General features: G+C 43.9%; 2 protein-coding genes across 2 annotated transcripts; one reads left to right on the top strand and one right to left on the bottom strand.

The window, feature by feature from the left end:
- Positions 1-534: 534 nt before the first annotated feature.
- TMEM138 (transmembrane protein 138) lies at positions 535-11768 on the bottom strand. Its single transcript, XM_063116995.1, has 5 exons — positions 11728-11768; positions 10808-11069; positions 9698-9869; positions 2807-2882; positions 535-1240 (listed from the first exon to the last, which is right to left on the bottom strand). Exons 2-5 carry the CDS (start codon positions 10933-10935, stop codon positions 1128-1130), a joined length of 489 nt encoding a protein of 162 aa, XP_062973065.1. The 5' UTR covers positions 10936-11069; positions 11728-11768; the 3' UTR covers positions 535-1127.
- A 3243-nt stretch (positions 11769-15011) lies between these two features.
- LOC134392566 (lysosomal membrane ascorbate-dependent ferrireductase CYB561A3) lies at positions 15012-25490 on the top strand. Its single transcript, XM_063116992.1, has 6 exons — positions 15012-15094; positions 19321-19527; positions 19667-19875; positions 21774-21928; positions 23133-23289; positions 25108-25490. Exons 1-6 carry the CDS (start codon positions 15016-15018, stop codon positions 25129-25131), a joined length of 831 nt encoding a protein of 276 aa, XP_062973062.1. The 5' UTR covers positions 15012-15015; the 3' UTR covers positions 25132-25490.
- The last annotated feature ends 1355 nt before the right edge of the window (positions 25491-26845 follow it).

Raw genomic sequence — 26845 nt, 5'->3', positions numbered from 1 at the left:
CCCCGCCTCCAAGATCCAACAATGGGCGCAACATAAAAAGTTACTACAACTACTGCAGGAATTGGCAGAGTGAGGTTCTATACTGGCCTCTTACTTAGATATTAGTCAACCACATCTTTGTTTCAATACTTTTCTCATCCTTATGTTTCCATCAAAGGCATGCCACTCTCCATAACGTTTTATTAATTATAGTATTGATAGGAAATTCTCCCCCCTCCTCCACACACACAACTATACTACATTTAGAAGTCTTCTACCACAGATTTTAGAGTAGAAGGCTTCCTGGATATTGTGTTTTAAAAGCAAACTTGTGCTCACCACCCCCTCCCCTGCACATTCTGTGATTTTGGCTGTCTTAACCTGCATTGCACTCAGCACAATGAAAGAATCAATTTGTTTCTCTGATATTGGATATAATAGAAATTTACTAAAGCATAGTGTTCAGTTTAAGATCAACAGGGTTACACACACAGGGCACTGGACTGGTAACATCAAGACTTGGATAAAGAATACTACAAAATAATCACACTATGGTTTCTGGAAAAGAGCTGATTTATTTTCTCACACTTTATAAAAACACAAGTACAAAAGCTAACAAGTCAATGAGAGTACACTTGCCCAGGCCAAATACTGCAAAGCTAGAGCATAGTCCTTTTACACCTAGTCATGCTGCCAGTGGTACTAAGAAGGCAGGAGACCCTTTTGTCAGACGGAGGGTAACATAGCATAAGGGAATATTCCCAGAAGGAAACTGTGCTATTGCTAGTCGTTGAGTTCTCAGCCAAACCCATTTGGCACTTCAGATTGTTCCTCAGTAAGGTTGCAGCCAATTCCAAAGAGTGCAGTTTTCAGAACTGAAAGGAAGAATGTGGAGTGCTTGGAGGTTGAGAAGCATGTAGCAGCAAATATGGAATCCACAGACCAGAACCCAGAACCGCAGTTTCATTGATGAGAAATCTGAAGTGCATTGACCTTAGAAAAGGAATGAAGTCATCTGACAGTAAAAGATTTAGAACCAGATTCTAGGACACAAATTGTGGAAGGGGAAATGTGCTGTAAGATACTGGTAAGGTCTCATTGACATCCCAGCAGATTGAACTCTGTTCCAGATAACTCCAAAGCAGTTGTCAACTATGAACATGAGCAAACTCTTTCCGTAGCCAAAGTGAGTCCTGGTAGAAACGAGGGTCACCCAGGTGCACAGCTGTCCTCTTGTAGAAGTAATAATAGAGTACAGCCACTGCAACCAATGAGAAATAAGTAAGAGCCAGCACGTGTCACATCTCTATGTACTTAATTGCAACTACCACGTTCAGTAAACTTCACCATTGCCTGTAGAGGAAGGAGCAAACTTCCAGCTTCCAAGAAGATTGGTCAGTGCACTCTGCAAACAAAGCATTTTCTTGCTTCTAGCTAATGAATATGCAAAAGGCCCCAAGTTCAATCTCTGGCATCTCCAGGTAGGGCTGGGAAAGACTCCTTTCTGAAATCCTAGAAAGTCATTGCCAATAGCATTGTACAGAATATCCACCTGGGTCTGTGAGGGTAGCAGACGGATGCCCCTTTGTCCAGCCCTCACTGGCCCAGGCAGACCCACCTGGCTCTAGGAGGGACCCATGCCCAAGTGCTCTTGAGCCTTCAAGAGCACTCAGACACGGGTCCACTCTGACCTTCAGGTCATGGCACACCCTTTGTCCCCTTCCTCCCCACTGTGTTAATGGCAAGCAGCAGGGGAAAATACCCAACAAAATAACACAGCAGGGTAAAATACACAATTTCCCCAAAGCTGGGGAAACGGCGTATTTTCTTCCTCCAGTGGAGGGAGGAAAATGTGCAATTTCCCCAGCCTTGGGGATATCGTGTGTTTCTCTCTCCCCTGACTCCAGCTGATGGGAACCTTAAAGGCCCGATTTGCAGGGCATTAGAGTGGAGAAGGAAAAGTGCAAATTTTGGGGCCTCCAGAAAGTGCGCAATTCCCCTTGGCCGCCTTTAGAGCAGAGGGGGGAAATATGTGATTTCCCCAGCCTTGGAGAAATCACGTTTCTCCCCCCACTCCTTCCTTGCATTAAGATGACCTTTAAGGGTCTGATTGGCACGGGGTGGGGGGATGGCAAAGCTTTCTGGGGCCTCCAGAAAGTGCACAGTTCCCCTGGCCACACTAATGGCTGGGGGGATTGCGCACTTTCCGGAGACCCCAGAATATGCGCTTAGGGGCTTAGGAGGCTCATGCAGCCTCCTGAGCACTCGGCAAAGGCTCGCAGGGCTCAGCAAGCTCTCCAAACCCTAATTGCCAGTGAGTGTAGATCGGTGTAGGCCAACTTTTTGAGCCTGTGGGCACATTTGGCAATTTGAGAAACTGTCCTGGGCACCACCACAAAATGGGCATGCAGATTAAGACTTCAGCCTGCAGCTACTTGCTATATCCTAAGAATGTCTTTGAGCCCATGTGTTGTCAAGAGGCATTCGTGGGAAAAGAAGATGGGAGCAGATAGGGGCCCCTCACTTTGCTTTAAAGGAATCCCAGCTGCTAATAAGAAACTGTTATTTTTTAAAAAAATGAAAAAAGTAGGAGGGCACCTTGAGGGAGCTGAGAAAGGTGTCAGAGATAGGATAGTGCCCATGGGTTGACTATACTGAGCTAGATGGTCCAACTTTGTATAAAGCAGCTTTCTAGGTTTGTAACCTTCCTCCTGTTCCATATGGGTTCTGTGAAGAAACACAGACTGTGCCACCCTCCCTGATAACTTCTATAGCTCTGCCTAGGATCATGGCACAGAGGAAAAATGTGAAACAACCTAACACTTACCCAGTCTCTGGAAAACAAAGAGGGCTTGCAGCCCATCTGTCCACACAAAGTAGTTGGAATTTTTCCAGCGGAGGTTCTGTGGAAAAGAAGTGTATGAAACATTAAAGAAGATATTAACTGTTCTTCCTGCAACAACAGTCTCAAGTTCTGAGCCTGCAGCTCTTCTTCCACTGCAGCTTCAGATTTGCAGAACTCCCTATCACTGTATATTTTCTGAACTTCAGTTGGTACTTGCTGCTTCAGTAAAAGAAAGCCCATTCTGCCTGATTCTCTTCTATCTGCCATTCTCAATCCTTGGCCAATCTGCTTCTGCTTCCCACAAATCCTTGCTGTGAAGGGAAGAAATGATAAGCACTGGAAAGTGAATACCATTTTATAGTTTACATGAGCAGTCAAAGAGCAACATCTAGTTTTCCAACTAATTATTTTTTAAAAAATAGAGTTGGGGACAGGAAATAATTGATGACAGACTATTTTAGGAGCATAAGAAGCTGTCTTATACAAAGTCAGACCTCTGGTCTATCTAGCCCAGCATTGTTGACACTGACTGGCAGCTGCTCTCCAGGAATTCAGCCAGGAATTTTTTCAGTCCTACCTGGAGATGCCAGGGATGACACCTGTGAACACCTGTATGAAAGGTATGTGCTCTCTCACTGAGCTATGATCCTGAGCTATACTATTTTCACTGTGTGTGTAATCTAACATTAACTTTACAAATGTGCTGGTGAGGAAGAAGAATGGATGAGAATCATAGAATCGTAACTCTGCCAGGGACTTAAAAGATATATAGTTCAGAATCCATACCCAGAGTAAGACATGACATTTTGCATACTGGAATAAAGAATATGCTACAGGTTCCAATACTGGGGAATCTTTAATCCAATATATATACAGATAATGGCAATAGGAGCATGTGGACAGAATTTAGAAGAGGGACAAGTGGATAGAGATAGTTAGAGTATCTGGTCCTCCCTCAGCTTGGGCTGTTATTCCCTAGTGTTAATTTAGAGCACAATCCTGTACCCACTTATCTGATGGAAAGCCCCATTGAATTCAGTAGATTTATTTCTGAATAGAGAAGCATAGCATTTCACTTGTTAACTGTAATGAGCATGAATTGCACATGTTCACTAAACTGAAGTGACGGCATAGACCAGGTCATAAAAAGCAAAACAAAAACACAACAGACTACTGAATCATTGTTCAGTGTCCTGGCCAATACATCTGCCTAATCATATAGATCATGAAAGTAGGCGGAAATCTATGCTCCACTTGTGGAAGAAAAAAGAAGTTCCTGGTAAATATGTCTATGTATTCTTGGAATGGCTGAGAATTGGGAGAGAAAGCTCTGACTTCTAACTAGGATCCATTCATTAGGACAGGAATAGGCAACAGAGGAAACTTGGTGCCTCCAGATATTTGGGGCTGCAACTTCTATAATCCCTGACCATGCTGGCTAGGGCTAGCCTAAAACATCTGGAGGGCAGCAGGTTGGCTATCCCTGCATTAGGAAAATATGCTAGAAGCTTGATGGGGGCAGTGTCATTGTGTTGAGGGAAGAAACCATCTCCATGATTCATGACCACGTACCTACCCCCACCCCAATCCAGCAACAGGAGAAAGCAAGAAGGCACCAAAAGTACACAAGCTCAATTGGTATGTAGAAGCTGGTCCATTTGGGTGAGGAATATGTAGCCCTGAAGAGAATGGATACTTCAGGCCATACTCAAGCCCATTTGGAAAAGGAGTTGCCTGGCATTGCCCTTGCCTACGCATTATGAATTAAGCACCAATTTCAAAAGTTTTCAGGAGGAACTAGATAGGCTCTGCAATACAGACAAAACGTGCTGCAATAGCTCACTAAATGGTGTGCCCCTTTCCTACAACTCACTCAAGAAACTGTTCCCACATATTTTTTTCAAGCTTAATAACTACTGGAGGACTATACTTTTGGTACTGTATGAATAAACAAAGTTTTCCAAAGATAAATGCACAAACAGATTCATATTAAAATCAGTCATAACAGGAACCTTTCCTTAAGGTTTCATGATGCACCTTAACTCATAAGCACCTGAGCCATAAGGGAGAAAGATGCATCACTCATTCTATTCAGGCGTTCCTAAAAATTCATGTTCAATCAGAACAGGTTCTTCCAAGTCTAATGTAAGGGTTAAGCATCCAGACGCCACATGGAATGGGTGTGAGCAGTAGGGAGCAGCTCAGGGAGCACAGAAAGGTTAATCGGATCAGCAGCTTTATACAGAACACCCAGACCTATTCTAGCTCCCAACAACAGGCCCCAGAAAATCCTCTTAAATCCCGCTGCCTGAGCAAGCAAGGTCTAGGAAAGCACCCATACCCAAACATTACTCCAAGCTAGACTGCTTCATCTAATTTCATCAAAGATGGCATACTAAATCCCTAGACTCCTAAGTTCTGATCTCTAGTGAGGCATTCACCACTGATATCACAGACCTCATATTTACTTAACTACCTTGTAAGCCATCTTTGTCAAGGCAGTTCACAATTTATAATGACATACAATCTAAAGGATAAACAATACAAAAAGTAAAGGGGATGGGAGATTGAAGAGAAAAATAAGCAAATTAAGTTATTTGGGATAGAGACAAGGAAAGACTGGGAGACATATTAGGATTTGTAAAACATTCATATGCATTTGGCAGCATATGATAAAGTTTTAGTCAGATCCTGGATTTTCCTGTTGTTGATTGTTTAAAATCACTTAGATATTTGTGTGTATGTGCACATATGTGTTGTCTGTTTATATGTTTGTATGTAAATGGTTTTTATACTATGTATAATATTCTATTATTTTTTTTAAAAAACTTGGTAAACTACCCAGAGTTTGCAAAATTTACTACTGGGCAGTATAGAAATGTAATGAAAGAATGGTGGGACATGTGCACAGAAGGCTGCCCAGTGCAGCTAGCTGGTGCTTCAGTGTTTTGGGGGCCAACAGCTGATGGGAATCCTGGCTGCAGGAAAACCAGTAACTCTGGATGTTTTGCTTAGAGGTGAGGGATGTTATTCCTCCTACATCACCTTCATCCACATCATTTGATAGATCTTGTTGGTGGAGGACCTCTTAGAAGCTAGGATGGCATTGACTACCCTCTCTGACAATCCACTATTTAGGAGCTGTTGCTGTTCAACCTCCAGGCACAGAAGTGGAGTCACTGCAGATCTGGATGGAACAGTTGATCTGAGATAGGAGATCCGGGCATGCTGGGGTCCTCCACAAAGGATAAGTGCCAAGTTCCTTGTGATTAATAGACCAAGGCTGACCAGGCCAATGTGGAGCTGCCATCAGCACCTGTGCTTTCAATGTTCTCAATGCAGGAGGAAGGGAACACATACAGAGAAGCAGAGAAACCTCAAGTAGGAGGTATGGATGGGAATACAGAGGAAGGCTTCTGTTGATGGAGATCAGGTAGCCTCCCACCAAGATAGCCTTCACTGTAGACCTGAGAGTCTCCATCTGGAATCTCCAATACCGAAGAAACGTGTTCATTAATGTCAGGTCCAGGATAACCCACCAATGTCCATTCTGTTTGGATACTGTGAATAAGATGGAGAAGGCACCTGAGGATCTCTCTGCTTGAGGTAAGGGCTATATGGCACCTATGTCCAGCAGGTGCAGAATGGCTAAAAATATTGATGGGTGCTTCTCCCTGCTCTTGGAGACAGGAGCTGGGAAGAACCTGACCCTGAAGACAAAATGGAACTCAAGGGCATAGTCCAGTTTGATTGACTCAAGTACCTACCCACCTGTCCAGGGTGATCAATTCCCAAACGACTTGCAATCAACCCGCAACACAGGGTTAGGTGACTTCATGCGGAGTACTGCTTTCCCTCTTGACCTGTCCTGGCTGAGGACAGCTTGGAAAAATTACTGTAGGATGACCATTAGCTCTTGAAGAGCCTGCTTTGCTGGAAAAAGGAGGATAGCCCTCTGGAATTAAAGGGCTGGGAGCACTTTCTTAGCTTTGTAGTTTTCCTTCTTTGAGGCGGACAACAGCACCTTTTTGACTTTTGACTCCACCAAATTGGGGGAGGGGGGAAGACTTGTGAAACGACTTTGAGGGAGGGGCCATAGCTCAGTGTGATAGAGCACCTGCTTTGCATGCAAAAGGTCCCAGGTTCAATCCCTAGCATTTCCAGGCAGGGCAGGAAAAAACCTGGAGAGCCTCTGCCAATCAGTGTCAACAATACTGGGAGAGTATAAGGGAGATTCGTAAGTTCCTAACTTTACCCCATAGAAAAGACATGGTGGATAGGGTGGCCTTAGACTGTTGATCCACCTCCCAGTGTTTTAGCCACAGGCTGGGCTACTACATTGGAGGTTATGGCCCTGGCTGAAAACTAAATTCAGTCCATGGAGGAACAGTTAAAGAACAATGCCACCCTCGCCAATTTGTAAAGGTCCACTCAAAGGTGTTTGGATTTGGACGGAACGTCTAGTAACAAAGTCCATATCTACAGGACTGACATGTGTTCAGTCATGGAATTAGCTGCAGCCACTTTGATGGCCAAGGCCTTGTGAACTCGATGGAGTCTTGCTTCATACTTCCATTCAGCAAGGTCAGTCAAGGCCTCATTACCTTCCTTTACAAGAACAGATTTGGATATAAGGGCAGCTACGGGATCATCAGTGGTGGGCACCTTCAAGTGCTCCATAACCTCTGACAAAAGGAAATACAACTTTGCAACAAATGACTGGGTAGACTTTTGTCTGGCTGATCCCTTCCATTCTCCATTAAGGAGTTTGGTGAAGAACAAAGGGAAGAGGACCACCAGATCAGAAGGCATGTCATGTTGAGAAAACTCTGTGTCTCCCTCCTGAGTGGGTCCTCTGTGGAGTTCTCTGCTGGATCTGGGAGCTTTCTTTAGCTTAGGGTGGAAACCTATCCATGCTTAGTCAAGAAAACTCGCAGCATTCCCCAACCAGCCATACTGGACATATAATAAATCACAGCATCTTGTTGTCATTTAAAAATACATCATGTCATTTTCATTTCACAGTCTCTTGTAACAACATCTTAGCCCTTATGATGGGAAATTCAGAAAATTAACAGCTAAAAGCTCAAAAACTACTGCTCCAAGGCAACTTCTACACATTTTTTTTACAAATCAGTAACTCCAAATACATCTGCCCTCCTTCCCTTTAATTACCCCAAATTATGTGGCTACATCCAATACTGTGTGAGTGGACTTCCTCTCACACAACTCGACATTCCCTTCCCTTCCTCCCCGCCCTGCAGCCCCTGGAATCTACTCAGTATGGTGAAGCATAGTGATGAAATGTGTTGCAATGAAAGAACCAGAGAAGTCAGGAAATTAGGAGAAAATGCATATCAAAAGGAAGAGCTGCTGACTATATAACTTCCACACCAGCACAAAATAAGAGCCAATAAAGCAAGTCAAGCAAAGATTAACAACCATTCCCCAAATTATTGGAAAGGAGATGTACAGTCACAAGTACACGCAAGGCTGCCATTTATAAAGACCAAAAAGAGGCAGACTGTGACAAATGACACAGTATATTAACTGAGAGTACTTAGCATGCTATATTATCATATGAATTCAACATTAGGAAGACCTTAAAAGGCCATTTAAATGACAACTGATACAATTATTGCAAGGCCCATCATTTTGCATGGATCTCAGACTCATATAACTGAAGATAATTAATTAAGGTCAGCAGAAGACATCCAAGGCAAGTGAGATACAAAGACCACATTGTGAACTACACCCATCAAGAATAAAACAAAAATATGCTTGTTTGAAACTGGCAAAAGAAGAGGACAGAGCAGACATGGGGCAAATCTTGGTCAGGGAAGATAAAAAGAAAAGAAGAAGACTGAATGGCTTCCTGGATTCATGTCAATGTGGATTTCTAGCTTTATAGATAAAATTCTGAAAGTTTTAAAGCTGTTTTAGCAAATGGGGTAGTGGTGCTGTGCTGCCAAGTGATGATATATTGGTTTATAACAGGATTCTTTCCAATTTAGTTCATTTTAGACATTTTTTTAAATGCCAGGAGATTTCTTTGTCATCTAATCCAATTCTTTTCATATCACTTCTCACAGAACTCTCATGCATAAGACTACTACCACACCAGAGCAGATGTCCTCATACAACTGGAGACAGGACACCAGGCCAAGAGCTTGCTATAGCACAAAAAAGATAACATATCTGATGACCTAGTGGTTCCTGTTAAATGTGCAGAGGGAAGGATAACCAACTGTACAATTAAGTCTTTATACCTTAGAACTGCCCAGCCCGCCCAACAGGCAGTTTTTGTTTTACAAATTCTGCACACAATGACTGGTACCTGGTGCAGAAAACTAAGACACTCTGGTGGTTTGAAAAGGAGGCCATGGCTCTGGAAATAGGCCTGGAAATCTGGAAGCAGTGTCTGCAAAGGTTTCTCAGAGTTGTCTTCTGTCCCTTGTATAGCTACCTAGTCCTTTGTCATGGCCCCTAATTTATTTGTCACTTTTCAGCCAAATAAACTCTCAAAGCAACTTACAAAAACAATGCAAAATACTTTTATGTTAACATTACTACTCTTTAGCAACCTCAGGTGAAAGCTGGTTCTTCTATCCACCACCATTCTTGCTCAGCATTCCTTCAATTGCTATACTAGGTTTTTTTTATTAAGTACCAATACATACAAACACACAAACACAAACACATTAAACAGAGCTACACAATACTGAATTGGGTTGGGGAGAAGTATGCAAGTAAAGAATGTCTCAACATGTTATATGCTTGCCTAATTATTTGTGTTCAGGATTTGGGCTTCCTCAATACCCAGTATGAACAGCTCTCTTTTTATGAGCCAAATATAATCCTCTCCTGCCTTACCATTACCCAGATGTGGAAAAATATGCTTAAAGCAAGGTATGCTGCTGACAAAACGATGGTGCCTTTAAATTTGTGGAACAGAAGATTAACCAGGCCAGCCTGGAAGACGAAGGTATTGAAGAACATGAGGAAGATGATGATGACATTGAAGAGGATGGCAATATCCTGAATGCTGCAGGAAAAGAGAGATTTTAATGAGACAGACTGATGAATGCCTTATCCGTACTGCAAATAGTGATCACCTGTTACATTAAAATAGCTGCTGAAGTCTCTTCCACCCATCCTCCCAATGAGACATGATTCTTTCACCAATCACTGAGGAAAGGAGATCCTCAAGGCTTTTGCTAGAAGAATGTCATGGGAATAATTGTCAACTCAAGCTACTAGCTTGCATCTAGCTCTATTTCCCCCCCTGCTACTCACTTATTGTCATAATCTGTGTAACATATAAGCATAGATCTTTACATAAGGATCTTTACTGAGCTACTATGCATAGAGAAAAAGATAAAAACAAAAAACTATATAGCAACACCCTTGTTAACACATCATTCAACCCAGCACAGTCTATTATCTACTGAGATGGCAGAAAGCCTCTACATAGTTTAATATTAGAGTAACAAGCCTTGCCTTGATATTTTGACTTCTACTTTATCATTTCATATTATTCACCCCCTCTCTGGCTTTGTCTTCTTTCAAGTTTTCTTGAATGACAGTTATCCAAGGAAAATCGAAATTAACAGTACAGTCCTATGCAAGTTTACTCAGAAATAAATTCCACTGTGTTCAGTGCAGCATACTCCCTAATAAGTGTGTTTAGGATTGCAGGGTAAGAATGCAATTCTAAGCATGCTTAACAGGGATCAAATCCCATTATACACAGTGACTTATTTCTAAGTGAACATGCTGCAGAACTTGTTGTAAATATCTCAACTCCAAGTCAGTTATACAGAGCATTAGTCTTTACTACCGTACAAGGTATCTAGTCTCTACAACTATTTTAAAGAGTTGAAGGCCCAGGTCTCCCTATATTTACTTTGTCCTGTTTTAAGAACAAAGCCAAGTAAGTTCTAAAAGGGAATAAAAACACGTAACCTGTCCTGCCATACTCACATGAAGAGCACAAGCTGGATGACAGGAGCCATGCGCAGCAGTTCCGAGAACGAGTTGACAAAAAGGTCATAGGACAGCAGTATGAATTGCAAGGAGAGCACCAGGCTATAGTTGCTGGTCTGGAGCATCTTCCTTGCCTAGAGTTGTGGGACCTCAATGTCTGCATCCCAAACAGTGCCAGCTCATGCTCATACTACAGAGTGGTCCCAGATTTTTCCTCCAGTGCAATCACTCATCACTCCTTAAAGCCGAGACTCCAAACCTGCAGAAGCGTGGGGATGGGAGGGAATAAGGACAGCAACACAATAATGGTGAAAAAGAGACAAGCTATGGATAATTAATTACCCCCTAGCAAGTGCGCCACAAATCTGGGATATGTCACAAACAGCCCAGCACTGAAGAGCTAAGGAAATCGATGAAGCAGAGGGTTTTATAAGGGGACAAAAGAATGAGAGCTCTTTGCTTTCTTTATAGAAATGAGACGAGATCCATCGTCAGCCATTCTGGCCTAGCATTGCCTTTACTTTCCAGTGCACGAACTACTTCACAGACAAAGGCTGCCGGTGATTTGCCTCCTATTTCTACCTGACGAAGGCCAAATGGTCATAAGCACCTGAGGAAAGGCTTGAAACGCAGAATCCCAGGCCAGTCCCGGGGAATCAAAATTCACGGACTTGACCCTGCAGATGATCAGGCTTTGGGTCCGGGTTGTGACCGTCAAACGAGCTGCCCCGCCAAGCCAAGCGCTCCCCTCGCTTGGGCTTCAATATACACTCGTCTGACCTCTCTTCCCCCGCGTTAAGTAAGAGGGGAGCGTAATCCCTGAAACGCATCTCCGGAATACAGCCGCTGCACGACGACAGCCGGCGAAGAGAAAGCCTCGTGGCCGCTCCAGCTCCGTTTGTGCACCCTAGACTCACCTCGCGCCGCCGCCGCCGCCGCCGCCTGTCCCCATGGAGACCGCGCAACCACCCGGGGGAGCGCAGGAGAGAGCATCACCGGAAGCTCCCGTGCGGTGGCCGCGACCGTAGACTCTCAATGGCTGAGCGAATGGGCTTATAGTTCGGATAGAGAGTTTCCGAGTTTTTGACTGGACGCTATTTTAACACACTTCCCCGCGGTAGAAGTGAAGGCTGCCCTCAGGAAAGATAGCAAGAAAGAGAGGAATTCACGCGCTTTCGAACAGAGGACTCATTTCGCGTTGGGGGAAAAAATATATTGTTAGCATTTAAGCGTTGGAAAAACAGCCCTACTAATGCAACAACACTCCATTGCCCACATATAGTAGTGACTGTGCGGCTTAGAACGTGGCGTATGGCAGCCCTGCAGAGTAGTCCACTGATAATATTGCAGGCCAGAGGTGAGGTTGAAGTTTGGGGTTGCTCTCAAAAAATCCCCATACAAAACAACTCCCGCACGTTGTGCATGCAGCCACAACGCACCACGCAGCACTTTCAAACGTTTAAAACAAAACAAAAAAGCCACATTCAATCTAAATAAGACCTCTTTCCCGCAACTTTTTGTTTTTCTAGTGGGGACACCTGCCTCCCAATCTCAGCTACGGTAAAATATTGGATATCTCCATCAATTCCTATGGGCAGCTCTCTAGAAGCTGCTCTCATCGTTACTTAATCTTCCTATCTCTATGGTAAAGATAGAAAAAGACATGTTTTTTCAGTATCTTTGCATTTAGCTGCTTGTCTAACTTTCCTTCTCTATGGTGGATTAATGCTTAAGAGCGAAGCATGCTCCCTCTTTTTGCCGCCTTTAAGACCATTCAATCGGTCAGCATTTCCAGCTGATTATCTAATATATTTATTTATTTATTTATTGCACTTATATACCACTCCCATAGCCAGTGCTCTCTGGGCGGTTTACAGAAATTCTAAAATTAAGATTAAAACGAGTATACAAAATTTAAGATTCTAAAACACAGAACATTCACGCATAAAGCATTAAAAACCGTTAAAAAACTAAACATGTGGGTGATTAAGATGTGCCGCTATATGCCTGGGCAAAGAGGAAAGTCTTAACCTGGCACCGGAAAGATAGCAGCGTTGGCGCCAGGCGAGCCTCATCAGGGAGATCATTCCATAGTCTGGGGGCCACCACCGAAAAGGCCCTGTCCCTCGTTGCCACACTCCGAGCCTCTCTCGGAGTAGGCACCCGGAGGAGGACCTTAGATGTTGAACATAGTGACCGGGTATATTAACGTCAGGAGAGGCATTCCGTCAGGTATTGTGGTCCCAAGCTGTGCAAGGCTTTATAGGTCAAAACCAGCACCTTGAATTGGGCTCGGAAACATACAGGCAGCCAGTGCAAGCGGACCAGAGCAAGTGTTATATGGTCGAACCTTCTGGTTCCCGAAATCAATGTGGCCGCTGCATTTTGCACGAGCTGCAGCTTCCGAACCGTCTTCAAAGGCAGCCCCACATAGAGTGCATTGCAGTAATCTAACTTGGAGGTTACCAGAGCATGGACAACTGAAGCCAGGTTATCCCTGTCTAGATAGGGGCGTAGCTGGGCCACCAACCGGAGTTTGTAGAAGGCACTCCGTGCCACCGAGGTCATCCCACCTTTTAAGGTATTCACCCTCCGAAACTGGTTTACACGGCAATCAGTAAAGCAACAATTACCAACTATTACGATTACAAAGTATTAAAGCAAAACTATATTATTACTGCAATCCTATACGAATCTACTCAGAAGTAAGCGCCATTGAGTGCAATGAACTTATTCCCAGATAAATGTTACATGAGTGCAATCAAAATAACTTTAAATAACAGTAGCAGATAAACCAATCTCAGCCCACCCCCCAAAGCAGAATGGAATAAACAAAGTCAAAGAGCGCAATCCTAAAGGATAGCCACTGGCTAGATAGAGGGCTCCGAGATTGGAGCCCAAAGAGTCTTGGGGCACCTTAAAGACTAACGAATTTACACAGCTACCTCTATGGCAATTGTTACAATTTAGCAGCATGGTAAAACTCCATCACTCTCCGGAAAAATCTCACCCTGTATCATAATAAATTTGTTGGTTGTTGTGCTTCAATAGACCAACATAACTACTCTGAAAGTTGGAATTCAAAAGTTTTAGGATTATTTGCAAAGCCAAGAAAGGGGAGGGGGGAATACAGGTATCTCCCTGAGGAGGGTACTCCACAGATGGGGGACCACCACAGAGAACGCCCTGTGGCCAGAGCTACATGAAACAGGATATGACATTTTGAAAACGGTTTGAAAACTGTATATGGAGTGTGTCCTGGGCCTCAACAGTTGTCACCACTGTTATAAACCGTTTTAAAGCAGAAGTGTAGATCCTGCCCGGATTGCAGCCATAGAGTCATGCTGCATAGTGATATTCTACTGCACAATTTCAGTGGGTTTAGGCATGCCAAACTTTGCATAAAAATCAGACTCCTAATAATCCAATCTAAATACATACATTCGTACAACAACGGCACCATCCTAGTGTTGCCAACTTGGCAGGGCTCCTGTGCCTTCAATTAATTGCTGTGTGATAAGCAGAAATTCAGCATGTGATGCATTTCCCATTAATGCATTGGCTTGTCTGTGGAAGCTCCACCTGCTCAATTTGGCATGCAGCTGATGGGGGTCGCAGGAGTTCCTTTGCACGGAAAAGTTAGCAACTATATTTGAATGTGAATATATTTGAATGTGTGTCCCTGTTGGAGTAGCATGTCTTTTTAACACAAGGGAACGAACATAAGAACATAAGAAGAGCCATGCTGGATCAGCCCAAGGGTACATCTAGTCCATCATTGGGCTCAAACAGTGGCCAACGAGAAACCCACAAGCAGGACATGAATGCGAAAGCAGCCTCTAGCCCATGTTCCCCAGCAACTGGTCTACACAGGTTTATTGCCTCTGATGCTGGAGGCAGCATAGAGGCATCAGGACTACTAACCATTGATACACTCCTCCTCCAGGAATAATGTCAGGTGCACCTAGGAAAATTTTAAAGGCAGAAACAAATGAAGAGGCCGAAGACTTTTCAAATCGCACTTGAAGGGCGATTCGATCCAATTTGTCTCCTTCCGTCTTTACGAGGACTGGAGCAATAGAAAGGCCAGTCCTTGCCGAGAAAACTACATTTCCCAGAAATCCGCCAGTGGGCAGTCCGGATGCGTTGGTTGGTCGGGGCCATAAACTGCGAGCAAGAGGGGCTTATGTGCTTAGTCAAAGGCGATGAGACGTGGTGTTGAAGGGTCTGTAGAACTCTGGAACTACTTTTCCCGGCGCTCCCCGCGTCTCAGGCGGAAGCGAGGTGTGAGACTCCGCTCAAGTTTTTCTCAGTTTTGTGGCTATATGGTAGTATTTAGCTTGCAAATATGAAAAGCGGTGGTGGTGCTTTCTTTTTATAATCACTTTTGTGATCGTATCTGTTTTACTGTTAACAAGCAATAGTCCCAGTAAGGATTATATAATGTTCGGACTGCCAATCTCTCACTTGTATCTACTTTCGAAAGCTTTCCTTATTGCCAAAGGCGACTCTCACCTTGCATAAGCATTTGAGCAGCTTGCTAGCAAGCAGACCCTCTTCTGCTTGAAACTCCCCGGGAGTAATTAGCTGACTCATTGCTGTAGCGCTCTGCTTTGATAATGTGAATGTTGCCTCATAGGTATTTATATTGGATCCAGGATTTGCTTTGCTCATGAAAGGTGCCCCTGCCTGATTTTGGGGTTTCCTCCTTGCACTACAGCTCGTCTCCCCAAACCCTCTGTGCAGCATTTTCAGGGGGTCGGAGGGAGTGCTTTAGGGTGGAGGGGGTGGGGAAGTCTGCTTATGCCTGCTCAGTTGAACAGTTTATATCTGGATCCAACCCATTGGCTGCCATTGCTTACGAAAGCTAATGCTACTGTAAACGAATTTCTAAAACGCCAGCACCTTTTTACTTGGAATAGAGACCACTGAACATCAGAGGGCTTTGTGCTTTATGAGGCTGAAGTTGGTTCCCTCTTCAACACAGATGCATGAACTGCCTGAAGAAGGAGCTGAAGTTTGCACGCCTCTGCAACTTGTGATAAGCTTTGGGCCATCACAAATCATGTGCTGCTGCAAGATGCCGCAGACTGGCATTATCTTCCACACAAAGTTTTTGTTTTTGCAACAGATTGTACTTACGTTCGTTGAACAATGAAGCTGAAAGGCAAATGGCCAAGTAGTATACCACAGGCTAGGTTTGTTCATGAGGCAATGCCAAAATCATCATTACAAGGCTCTGCTGTGAATGGCCTCTGTGAGTGCTTCCAGATGGAGGGCTCCTAGTTCTAGCATCGTGCAACTATTCCATCTTTTTTCGCCCTTAAGGGATTTTCTGTGGTAAGAAAAAAGACAGTAGTAGTGGTGGGCAAACATGGGAGGATTACAAATGAAATACTTTGTCATCTAGATCCCCTATAAAATGCTGTGAATGAGTCAGGGTGATAGTTATAGTGACCATATGGAAAGGAGGCCAGGGCTCCTGTATCTTTAACAGTTGTATAGAAAAGGGAATTTCAGCAGGTGTCATTTGTATGCATGCAGCACCTGGTGAAATTCACTTTTCATCACAACCATGAAAGCTGCAAGAGCCCTGCCCAGAGTGACCAGATACAAAAGGGCAGAGCTCCTGCAGCTTTAATGGTTGTGATGAAGGGGGATTTCACCAGGTGCTACATGCATGCAAATGACACCAGCTGAATTTTGCTTTTCTATACAACTGTTAAAGATACAGGAGCCCTGGCCTCCTTTCCATATGGTCACTCTAGTGATAGTGCAATAAAAGGCTCATCTGGAAGCACTTCTCTTTACAAGTAAAGCTTGCCAAAAGTTGTAGCCTACTAGTACAACAGTTCTCAGAAGAGGTTATTTTCCATGGTCCATTGTTTAGCATTCAGTTTTTGCATGGTTTGATGTTCATGGGTTCTCCTTACTGTGCTATTTTTGCTCTTGATATAACCGTCTGCTAACAAGCAGTAAAGTTATGAGACTTCTTTGGGCTGTAAATAATAAGGGTTGACTGCTTAACTGATAAAAAAAACACAAATCAACAAAACCATATTTTCTAATAATAATGCATTAGAGCAGTAACATGTGTTTTCAAAGTTGCTAATAAATAGCATCAGTACTTTATGTCTCCCCTCTTTCTGGTGTTTTAAATTTTCCTTCCTAAAGGGAATTTGGTAGTTGAATTCTTTTCTAGTCCAACAGTTGGGTTGCATCTAGAGACCTAAACATTGCTTTATTTCTGTACCTGATAGTCTGGTGATCCACCCACAGAGCTTCTGCAACCAACTGGTGTGACCTGATGCATTATTTGGGAATTGCCCACTGTAAATGTTATGGTGGGGGAGGCACCAGGACAGGAGAGCAAACACTGAGCATAAAATAGCAGACATCTCTTTAAAAAGAAAACAAGAAAGAAAAAGAATGTAATAGTTTTTAAAAATTGTTTAGTATTACTGGCATTTCAGTAATCAACTAGTTATGAACATGGCTGGCCAGTGCCTCCTTAAGGACCCCTTGTGTTTTTTCCAGTGGCATTGTTACTCCTCCACTCCCCAAAAATGTGGTATGGGATATTAAGGGTGCAATCGTATGCATGCTTAGAAAAAAAAACCCTCCTACAATTCCCAGAATCCCCCAGCAAGCATGCATAGGATTAAACCCTAACTGCCAAATCAGTGAACTCTAGTGCAGTACAGAGTGACTTTCGGTAGCCCAAGTTCAATAATTCAGTCGCATTTACTTTTAAAGGGTGGTTGTCCTCCCTGTCAGACTCTTGAATTTCAGCATAAGGAAGAACAAGAAACAGTGAAATCTTTTGTGTATAGGAGGAGTTTGAGGTGATTGCTGGGAGTGTTGCTGCCAACACTTTTATAGTGTGGTGAAAGTGGAAGGCTTGCAGAATTGTAAACCTTCTTGAATAGTCCCCATAATCTATGGCTAGGCTAGCCTCTTGCTGGCTCAAAGATTTTAACAGCCCTCAGGCAAGGGACTGTCAGCAGAGCTCTTTAACCAGGAAGGGGAAAGTTGTGTAAAATGTTCTTTCACTTGGTGTTTGACCTTCTTGGGTGCTCTAAGCAAAAAGCAAGAATGGCAGGATTGGGGGGGGAGGGGGGGCTTGGTCAGTCTTGATCCCCTGGTAAATGCCTGCTCTTTGTATCTTTTAGTGCTGGCCCTGAAAAAATTAGTCTCGGATTATTAATCTGGCTGCATCAGAACTTTCTTATCACATAGAACACAGCTGCTAATGTTTCCACTATGGCTGCACCTTTTTGCATAAGCCTATCCTCGTGTTGGTGAGCATATATTTGGAACATGTGTAAATACATGCAAATTTCAATATAGCCCTCCAGTTTCTGGGAAGATGCTAGACAATTAGTCTTGTAGGTTAGAGAAAACAATTCTGCCATGTCTCCAGTCAGGCATTCCAGCCTGATATATGGTTGAGAGAATTTAAACAAAACAAGACGGTCCATTCTCTCTCTCTCCACAGACCAAGGGAAGATGAGAGTGATATTTTTGCCATTGTTGTGGTGTTTCAACACATGCTCTCTGTACATCTACTCAGTTCTGCTTTGAAAGCAGAAGCTGAGATGATCTCGTGACTGTTGCCTCCCTACCGGAAGCAGTGGTTGCAGGTGCACCATATGTGTAGAACTACTGGGCAGGTGGGAAGGGTTTGTGGTCTGAACCTGGGCTGTGGGGACAGCTTGTAAAAAAAAAAATCCTAAAAACCCTGGTGTAAACTCTGTTTTCCTTGCTCAGTTGTCTTTGGCTGGAACCCAGTTATGTCTCTTAGATCAAGCTGGATCCGGTAAGAGCTAGTCTTAACTCCTCTTGCAGTGTCACTTACATAAAGGTTCATCTCAGCTCATGGAAGAGCCTTGGAAATCCGCATGGCAGATGTTCTCTATGTCCCAATGGTTTAATTTGCATCCCGCCTGGTCATGTAATGGATTCATTCTAAGTTGTTGACTGATGGTTGCAAGGCTGATTGGTTTCTTGGAAACTTCACTAAAATGAGTACTAAGTAGAAACTGTTGGCCAGTGGCCCTGTGGCATCTCTGTGTGGCTTGCCTTTGTGAAGGATGAAAGCAATGCCAGTTCCAGGCTGTTAGTAGTTGTTGATCTTGGCTTTTGAGAGTACTGGGCTCTGGTTAGAATGTGATCCATTTTAAGCACCCAGGGTGGGGATAGACTAGAACTTTCTTCCTCCTCTCTGTGATGTTTGGTGTGTGTGTTCTACTTGTTTGATAATGCTCTATAAACTCCTCCTCTGACCCAGCCTCTGGGGCTCCTCCCCCCTTTGGTTGTAAACTGATGAATGTGAAGCAGACAGTTGAAGGCAAAGTCAGTTCAGAGCTGAGTGGAGGAAGGAAGAACTGGGCAAGGACCAAAAACTGGCAAAACCTCGCAGCAGTGCAAGGACTGAGTGGTAGAATCTAGGCTATTTGGCAGTCTAGGTGATTTTTAAAACTAGCTGGTGCCTTCTCTTCTCTTCTCAGGTGTGCTCCCCGCCAGCAGCAAGATGCCTCGAGTCCCATTCTTGCCATATTCCATTCTACTGGGAATTCTGGGAATTGTGTGTGTGGGTTTCACAGTGTATTGGAGCCAGCACTGGTTTGGTGGCTTTGCCTGGGATGGTTCTTCTAAGATGTTCAGTTGGCACCCAGTTCTCATGGTGACGGGCATGTTGGTCTTGTATGGCACAGGTAAGTGGAAAGAGGATCCAATTCCTTTCTGATCCCCAACTTAGAATCTGGGAGGGAGGGAGGGAGTAACCTGGTGGTGGTTGGGGTGGGGGCTGAGCTGTCTTGGTGCTGATGACTTCTCTCCACCCACCCCCTGCAGCGGCCCTGGTGTATCGAATACCCCGCTCTTGGGAGGGGTCCAAGTTCCCATGGAAGCTTCTGCATGCCGCGCTGACCTTGACAGCGTTTCTCATGGTTGTCCTGGGACTGGTGGCTGTCTTTGAGTTTCACAACAAGAAGGGGATCCCCAACATGTACTCGCTACACAGTTGGCTGGGGCTATCCGCTGTGTTACTCTTCTCCTGCCAGGTGGGTAAGAACCTCAGAACGGCATTTATATTTATATTTTGAAAGCTTATATCCACCACTTATTTTCCCAAGAAGGGACTCGAGGTAGTGAACAAACATAATCGGTAACACTTAAAAGGATAGCATCCAACCCCTTATCCATACAACGGACCCAAATAAACAACTACTACTAAAACAAACAACTACTTCTAAAAGACAGCATAAAGGTTAACAGAAGGGTCACAGCTCAGTGGTAGGGCCCCTGCTTAGCATGCTGAAGGTCCCTGGCATCTCCAAATAGGGCTGGGAAAGATCTTTAACTGAACCCTGGAGAGCTGCTTCCAGCAGTGGAGGCTGATGGCTCCAATTTTGGTGTGGCTATGATTCCATTCTGGGTTCCAGTCAAAACTAGCCAGAACTCTAAATGAGCTATCCAAATCCAAGGTGCTTAATGCAGTTTGGGGATATGGCTCAGCACAACGGATAGTTCCTTTAGAGTTGTAGCTGGTTCTGACTGAAACCCAGCATGGAATCACAACCCCACCAAAATTGGAGCCACCAGCCTCCACTGGCTGCCAGTCAGTGTTGGCCACAGGCTTTGGTTTTCTGTCTCCGGCAGTGGGTGCAGCAGTCCCTGGACACATTTCTATGTTCCCTACTCCTCCTGATTATGTTTTTTTAAATGAACATGCTTTCTTACTGGCAGCTGAGATTTGTTCAAACCAAATTTGTTCAAACCAAATCTTACTGGGCTACACAGTGGGGCTCAGAGACATGAATGTCTCAGCCCCCATGAATGCCTCTGGGCTACACAGTGGGTCTCAGACATTCTAGGGAAATGAAGATGGCAGACGGCTATGGCAGCCATTTTGTGTTGATGTTCGGGACAAATTCTCAAATTGCCAAATGTGCCCACGGGCCAAAAAAAGCTTGCCTATTCCCGGAGTCAACAGCACTGAGTTAAATTGATCAGTGGTTTGACTTGGTATAAAGCAGCTTCCTATGGTCTAGGTAGCTCAATTTTCTGTCAGGCCATATGTTTCTGAGCTTCTCTTGAAGCAAAACAGCATATTTGATATTCATCCCATTTGTCCCAAGCAATATTCATTCTGTCTGTTTGTTTGTGAGAGTGTGTACAACATGGAGATTGTTTTCCTGCTATTGGGCAAATGGCCACCTCTGGGTTTAACCTCACTGAATCAATTTTAATATTTTGAAAACCTAATTATTCCACTGAGTCTTCGTGGTATCTTGTGGCAGTATATTATACAGATTGATCATGCCTTGCATAAAGAGATACTTTTTAATCTTAAACCTGCTGCCTAGCATTTTTTGCTTTCTGAGCAAGTGAGCAAGGGCAAATTTTATGTATGTTTACACAGAAAAAAGTCATACAGCTTGCAGCATAGTTGGCTCAGGCATGCTGGGAGTTGTAGAGTGTTTTCCTGTCTAAACATGTATAGGATTGCTCCCTAATTTGTCTACACAAATATTGTGGTCCCTCTTGGTCATCTATTCTCAGTGATACAAGTTGATCCCTCACTGTGCATGCGCATGATGTTTAAGCCTATTTCAATTTATTTTCATTTATTTATTTATTTTATTGCATTTATATACCGCCCCATAGCCTAAGCTCTCTGGGCGGTTTACAAAAATTTAAAATGTTACATACCCTGTTCTCCACCAGACAAAAAACCAATCTTTAAAAAATGAAATAAACTGATCATTGGTTGCTGTTCTTCTGAGCTCCGGTTGCTTTGATAACTTAGATTATAAAATTCTGAAATGTGAGGAATAAAACAAATACTTCTGTAAGCCCAGTTGCCATATTACCTGCTTTGCTCTACAGAACACACATGAATATGCTTAAATGCCTTAGAGCCAATGCAGATACTAGAATTCTTCTCTCTCCTATCCAGTGGCTAATGGGGTTTGCATCTTTCCTGTTGCCTTGGGCCCCTGGCTGGTTCCGAGCCCTCTACAAGCCCATCCATGTCTTCTTTGGCTCTGCCATCCTCTGTTTGGTGATGGCAGCCTGCATCTCGGGCATCAATGAGAAGCTATTCTTCAGACTGTGAGTAATGGAACTTGGGCAGCCCTGGATTAACCTTTAAGCAATAGAAGCATGTGCTTAGTACCATAGCTGTAGCCATCTAATTTTAAGGAATTCCAGATTCATAGAAAGGGCCTAGCGGCAAATTCTAAGAGCGGCAAATTTTTATTATTTGTGCTTTATTTTATTACACCCAATCAACCTGCTTTAGGCTTTATGTGTCCCACGATGTCACCCGACATCTGAGATAACTTTCTGACAACCTTTGTCTCAACATATACCTAGAGTTCAGTATGTTTGACTGTCTTACCAAGTTTATATTTAATATAGTTATTTTCTGGCGTGGGGGATGGTCTTGAAGAAAACTGAGTTTTTAATGTCTTATTTCACCTTCAGCACTTATTGAGTCTTAATGTCTTGCTAGCTAAGCAATAGAAGGGCCAAGGGGGCACCATTATTGGGATTTGCTTAAGGCATCAGCTGGCTTTAATCCAGCCCTGAACTTGGGGGTGGGGTGGGAGGGTTGATCTGGTCAGCAAATAGCCAGTGGTACTAAAAGGAGCACAGAGAAAATGGCTGGTGATCATTTAGACTGAAGAGCATCAGTGTCCTGCATGCTCTTCTCTCTAATGAGACACTAGAGGGAAAGCGTAAGTGGCTTAACCCGGGGGTGGAGTGGGGAGTAGCTCACCAGATGCTTTAGACTTCAATTTCCAACATTCCTGACCATTGGCCATCTTGGCAGAGGCTTCTGGGAGTTGAAGTCCAAATCATCTGGAGATCCAACTTCTACCCACCCCTGCTGTAACCAGTTTCAGTCCAGAAAGGCCAACTAAAGAGAACTGAACAGCCTGGTCCAGATAGCCACAAGTTGTTATAAATTTTGAAAGCAACAGTAGAAACACAGAAGGGAAATGTCCCTAAAGACCATTGGGTACCTGAGAGGTGGCCGCTATCCTTCCTGCAGCAATTGGTTTTCCCTGGCTCAGCTCCAACCCTTTTGCCTTCAGCCCTGTCCTCTACTGGATGTGGCCCCAAGAGCTTCTCTGAAATAGAATTCAGCCCACAGCCTGAAAGAGCTTAAATGCTACTGTGATAAAGGAAGGCGTTATATGTCTTAAGAGATTCTTGGCACTGCCCAGTATTTCCTCCTTTATGGGGTCTCTGGGGGTGTATGAACTGCTACCAGTCTTTCATGAAACCTGCATTTTGCCTGTTGCCTTAGAACAAATGAATCAACACCGTACTCCAAGCTTCCTGCGGAGGCTTGGTTTGCTAACTTCCTGGGGATGCTGATCCTGGTCTTTGGGCTGTTGGTGCTGTGGGCTCTTGCCACAACAGCATGGAAACGTCCAGATGTGGATTCACAGGACACTCAAGAGGTAAGGAATTATGCTGTCTTGAAGCTCATGTCTGGAGTTTGAGTGGCAGTGTGGGCTAGCTTGAGCAAAGGAGGTGTATGTATGAAAGAGAATTTTCTTTAATATGGCAACCCAGAGTACGGGTTGACATTGCATGCGAACCCAGCACTATGGTTTAATTATGGGTAGTTAACAAAGAACCCAGGAAGAGAACCCAGTTTGTTGTTGGGTTGTTCATTCTTAACAATTCAGACTTAAACCATAGCGCAGGGTTTGCATGTAGTGACAACCCATGATTCATGCACAACCTGTACTCTGAGTTGTCGTTATGTATGAACTGGGTCACAGACTGTAGGAGTGGGAACAGTGGGTTGGGCTCAATATTGTGTGAGTGGCTTGTTGAACAGGATTTCCCCAGACTCTCTTCCCTGTGCATGCCCCCCAGATTGGCTCCAGAGGGTCCACTGATCCTCCAGAGTAGATTGGGGGGCATGCAGGTAGGAGGGAAAAATCTGTTTTGCCAGTAGTTTACCTTCTACTGCACTGTTGGATCCAACCCAGTGGTTCTGAACTGCAAGGTGGTAGGGGGAAAACTGAGATGTCTTCTGGATATGAGGGAAACTGGGGGAATTCCAAATAGATGGTTATAGAACTGGTAATGTAGTAAGAATCGAAAGCTTAGCTGGTTCCATGGAATCACTGTCCCAGTGGATCACTTCATTATAAGCAGAACTATGCCTACCTACTACTGAATATCAAAAAGCTGCACAAAGAAAAGCTGGATTCTGCAACTTATATTAACCAAGCAGGTTTGAATATCCTTATTTTGCTTAACTTTATTTTGCTTCTGTTGATCATGGAATGAAGTGCTGAAGCTCAACTAGCTGACCCTCCTGGGGGTCTTATTTAGTCATCCTGGCTTCTGAGACTTGACCAGGCATTATCCACATAACTTCAAGCCTGAAATGTTGAGCCCAGTCTAGTATGTGATTGTGTTGTTATAACTGAGAAAATATAGAAACAAAATATGTAACTGCATGTAGCCACCAAGCAAAATGACATAGGAGTGAATTAAGCACATTGCAACTCTGAGAAGATTTCAGTAAACAGGTGACGAATGCACTTGCCAGGGAATACATATATAGGTGGTAAGGGAAGGAGCATGAACAATTTCCTCCTGAGAATTTACAACTAAAGTTGATTTAGAAGGGAGCTTGAGCCACACAGCATTTAATAAATTGGAACTGGAGTTGGGTATCAAAGAACTGAAATGTCCCCAAACTATCTGTAGCTTGCAAAATTCTGACTGCTGTGAACAGATACTAAACTAGGAAAGAACTGAGAAATGGGGTGAATTCCTGACAATTTTTTAGAAGGCGTGACAGGTTCTTAACAGTGTGGTTTCCTTCCCCATCCCCTCTGGGGATTATATTGCAAGGATGATCCATTGAACAGTCCATTCATGGAAACCATGGGACATGTGTAAAGATAATGGAGGGACATGGAGATCCAGCCTGGTAAAAGCAACCACCTGTACTGGAGAGCTTGTTATGAGGGCACATATAAATCAAGTCCTGGTCTGAATTTTCCCTGCAAGATGGCAGGACTGGCCACCCTAGGCTATATGGCAAGCTGGTACCATATACGTATTGGACTGATTCTCATAATCCCCCAGCCCAGTCATGGCAATTGCAGTCCCAACACATCCAGATAGTGCCTGGTTAGGAAATGCTGCCATATGGAATGAGCTCCCAGAGATTTTAACATCTAAATAGAGAAAAGGTAAGCTTTCAGAAGCCATTTTATTGAGATGTTTCTCCTGGTCTGCTTCCATTACAGCCTTTGCTACAGGAAGCCAGATGAAGTGTTCTGAAGCAACTGTAGGAAGCTCCAAGAGGTGGTGTGATGGCCACTTCTCCACTGAGATGTGCGGCCTGGCTCACTGGTGTCTTCAGTATGGGAATTGGTGTCTTGTATCAGTGCAGTAAGAGATGCTCTTCTGGCGACAAGCGTGCTGGGTCTGTTCTTTTGGGTCTACGCGATAGCTTTGCTTTTGCTGTCTTGAAATGCTCCTGCCAATGTGGGCTGCTGGGCATTTAGCCACCTCTGAACAACCTATGGCTTCCTGGGTGCTGTGTCATTGTAAGAGATTCCTGTATTTGTGTGGTATTGTGACACACTCGAAACTTAAATTATCGGCTAAAATAAATGATTCTTTGTAATTTGTCTGGTGTTTGAGTCTGTGGGTGCTTCCACACTAGGTATTTAGTGTGGAGTTGCCCTGCTTCATCCACTTTCTCTACAGGGACTCCACATGATGCCCCGCCCCTCAGGTATGCTGAGTGGCAATAGATTCACTTGCCCAAATGCATTGCTGGCCCTTTCTTGAAAGCATCCCTTTAAAAAGAAGGCAAGAGTTGTGCAAAGCTGTCTACGCCAACAATTGTCTTAATTTTAGTTCCCTTTAAAAAAAAAAAAAAAGAGTTAGGCTTCCTACAAACTGGGGAGATGTACTACAGAAAAGAAGTGTCTCCACTGATTTGCAGGGGGTGCAGGAAAAGAAAAATTGCATCCCTAAAAATGGTTGGTGAGAGGCAGCTTTCTCCTAGCAAGGGCCCTGTTCCTCCGGGGATTTTGACAGAGATAGGTGTTTAACTCCCATCAGCCATTTTTAGGGGTGCAGCCTTCACTTCCACATGTAAGTCAACAGGAATGGGAGACATTGGTTTCTGTGAGGGTGGGTAGAGAAAGCTGCAGCTACAAGATGGCTGGTGGAGGGCAAAAGCCCACACCAAGGACCCTTGTGGCAACAGAATTATTGTTGGATAGTAGGCTTTTGCCGCCGCCGCCGCCCCACAAAAAGCCATTTTTGGAGCTGCAGCCTCCCCCAACATGCAAATAAATTTCAGCAACAAGCACATTTGTCTGTTCTAATTAAACACTTATCTAAATTTCCAATCTAAAAGAAATAGTAGCACTTCTGTTTTTTGAGGTTTCATTGGAAGTGATCAGGCTGAACTGAATACATGGTTTGATGCTAATTTAAATAAATGGTTCCCCTCCCCAAAGGAAAAGGCTGCCCAGATCATCCCCAACCCAGCGGCTTATGTCACTCCCAAGGGTGTAGATGGAACATAGCAAGATTTACACACAGAAAAAGTGCAAAATCTTCAATAGTGCAGAAAATCAATTGCAGTTCTGATTTTGGCTTTTGGAAGAAAAGCAATTATTAGTAGCACTAAGTCAGTAGTCTAGAAACAGCCTACTTCTACAATGGATTATTCCTGAAATTTTACCCTAGCAGCTGCAAGCTCAATTTATACATACAGCAGGCCAGGGCATGTGTGCTACATAAGAGTTCATCTGTAACCAGTTTCCCTTTGATCTAACTTCTCGTATCTGTCTGCAGTCTCCACCAGGCAACTTTTAGCCATCTTTCATTAGTGTTTGTGCATGTGTATTTTTATTGAAGTTGTCACTTAGTCCATTCAAGTGGAACTCCTTCACAAACTTTCCCAGTTAACATATGCTGCTCTCTACTTCTAGTTTCTTTCTGAACATTGACACTCTTTTTATT

This window comes from Elgaria multicarinata, chromosome 2 (assembly GCF_023053635.1).
Source record: "Elgaria multicarinata webbii isolate HBS135686 ecotype San Diego chromosome 2, rElgMul1.1.pri, whole genome shotgun sequence".
Taxonomy (NCBI): Eukaryota; Metazoa; Chordata; class Lepidosauria; order Squamata; family Anguidae; genus Elgaria; species Elgaria multicarinata.
The sequence above is the reverse complement of the archived record's forward strand: the minus strand, read 5'-3'. Positions and strand labels throughout refer to the sequence as shown.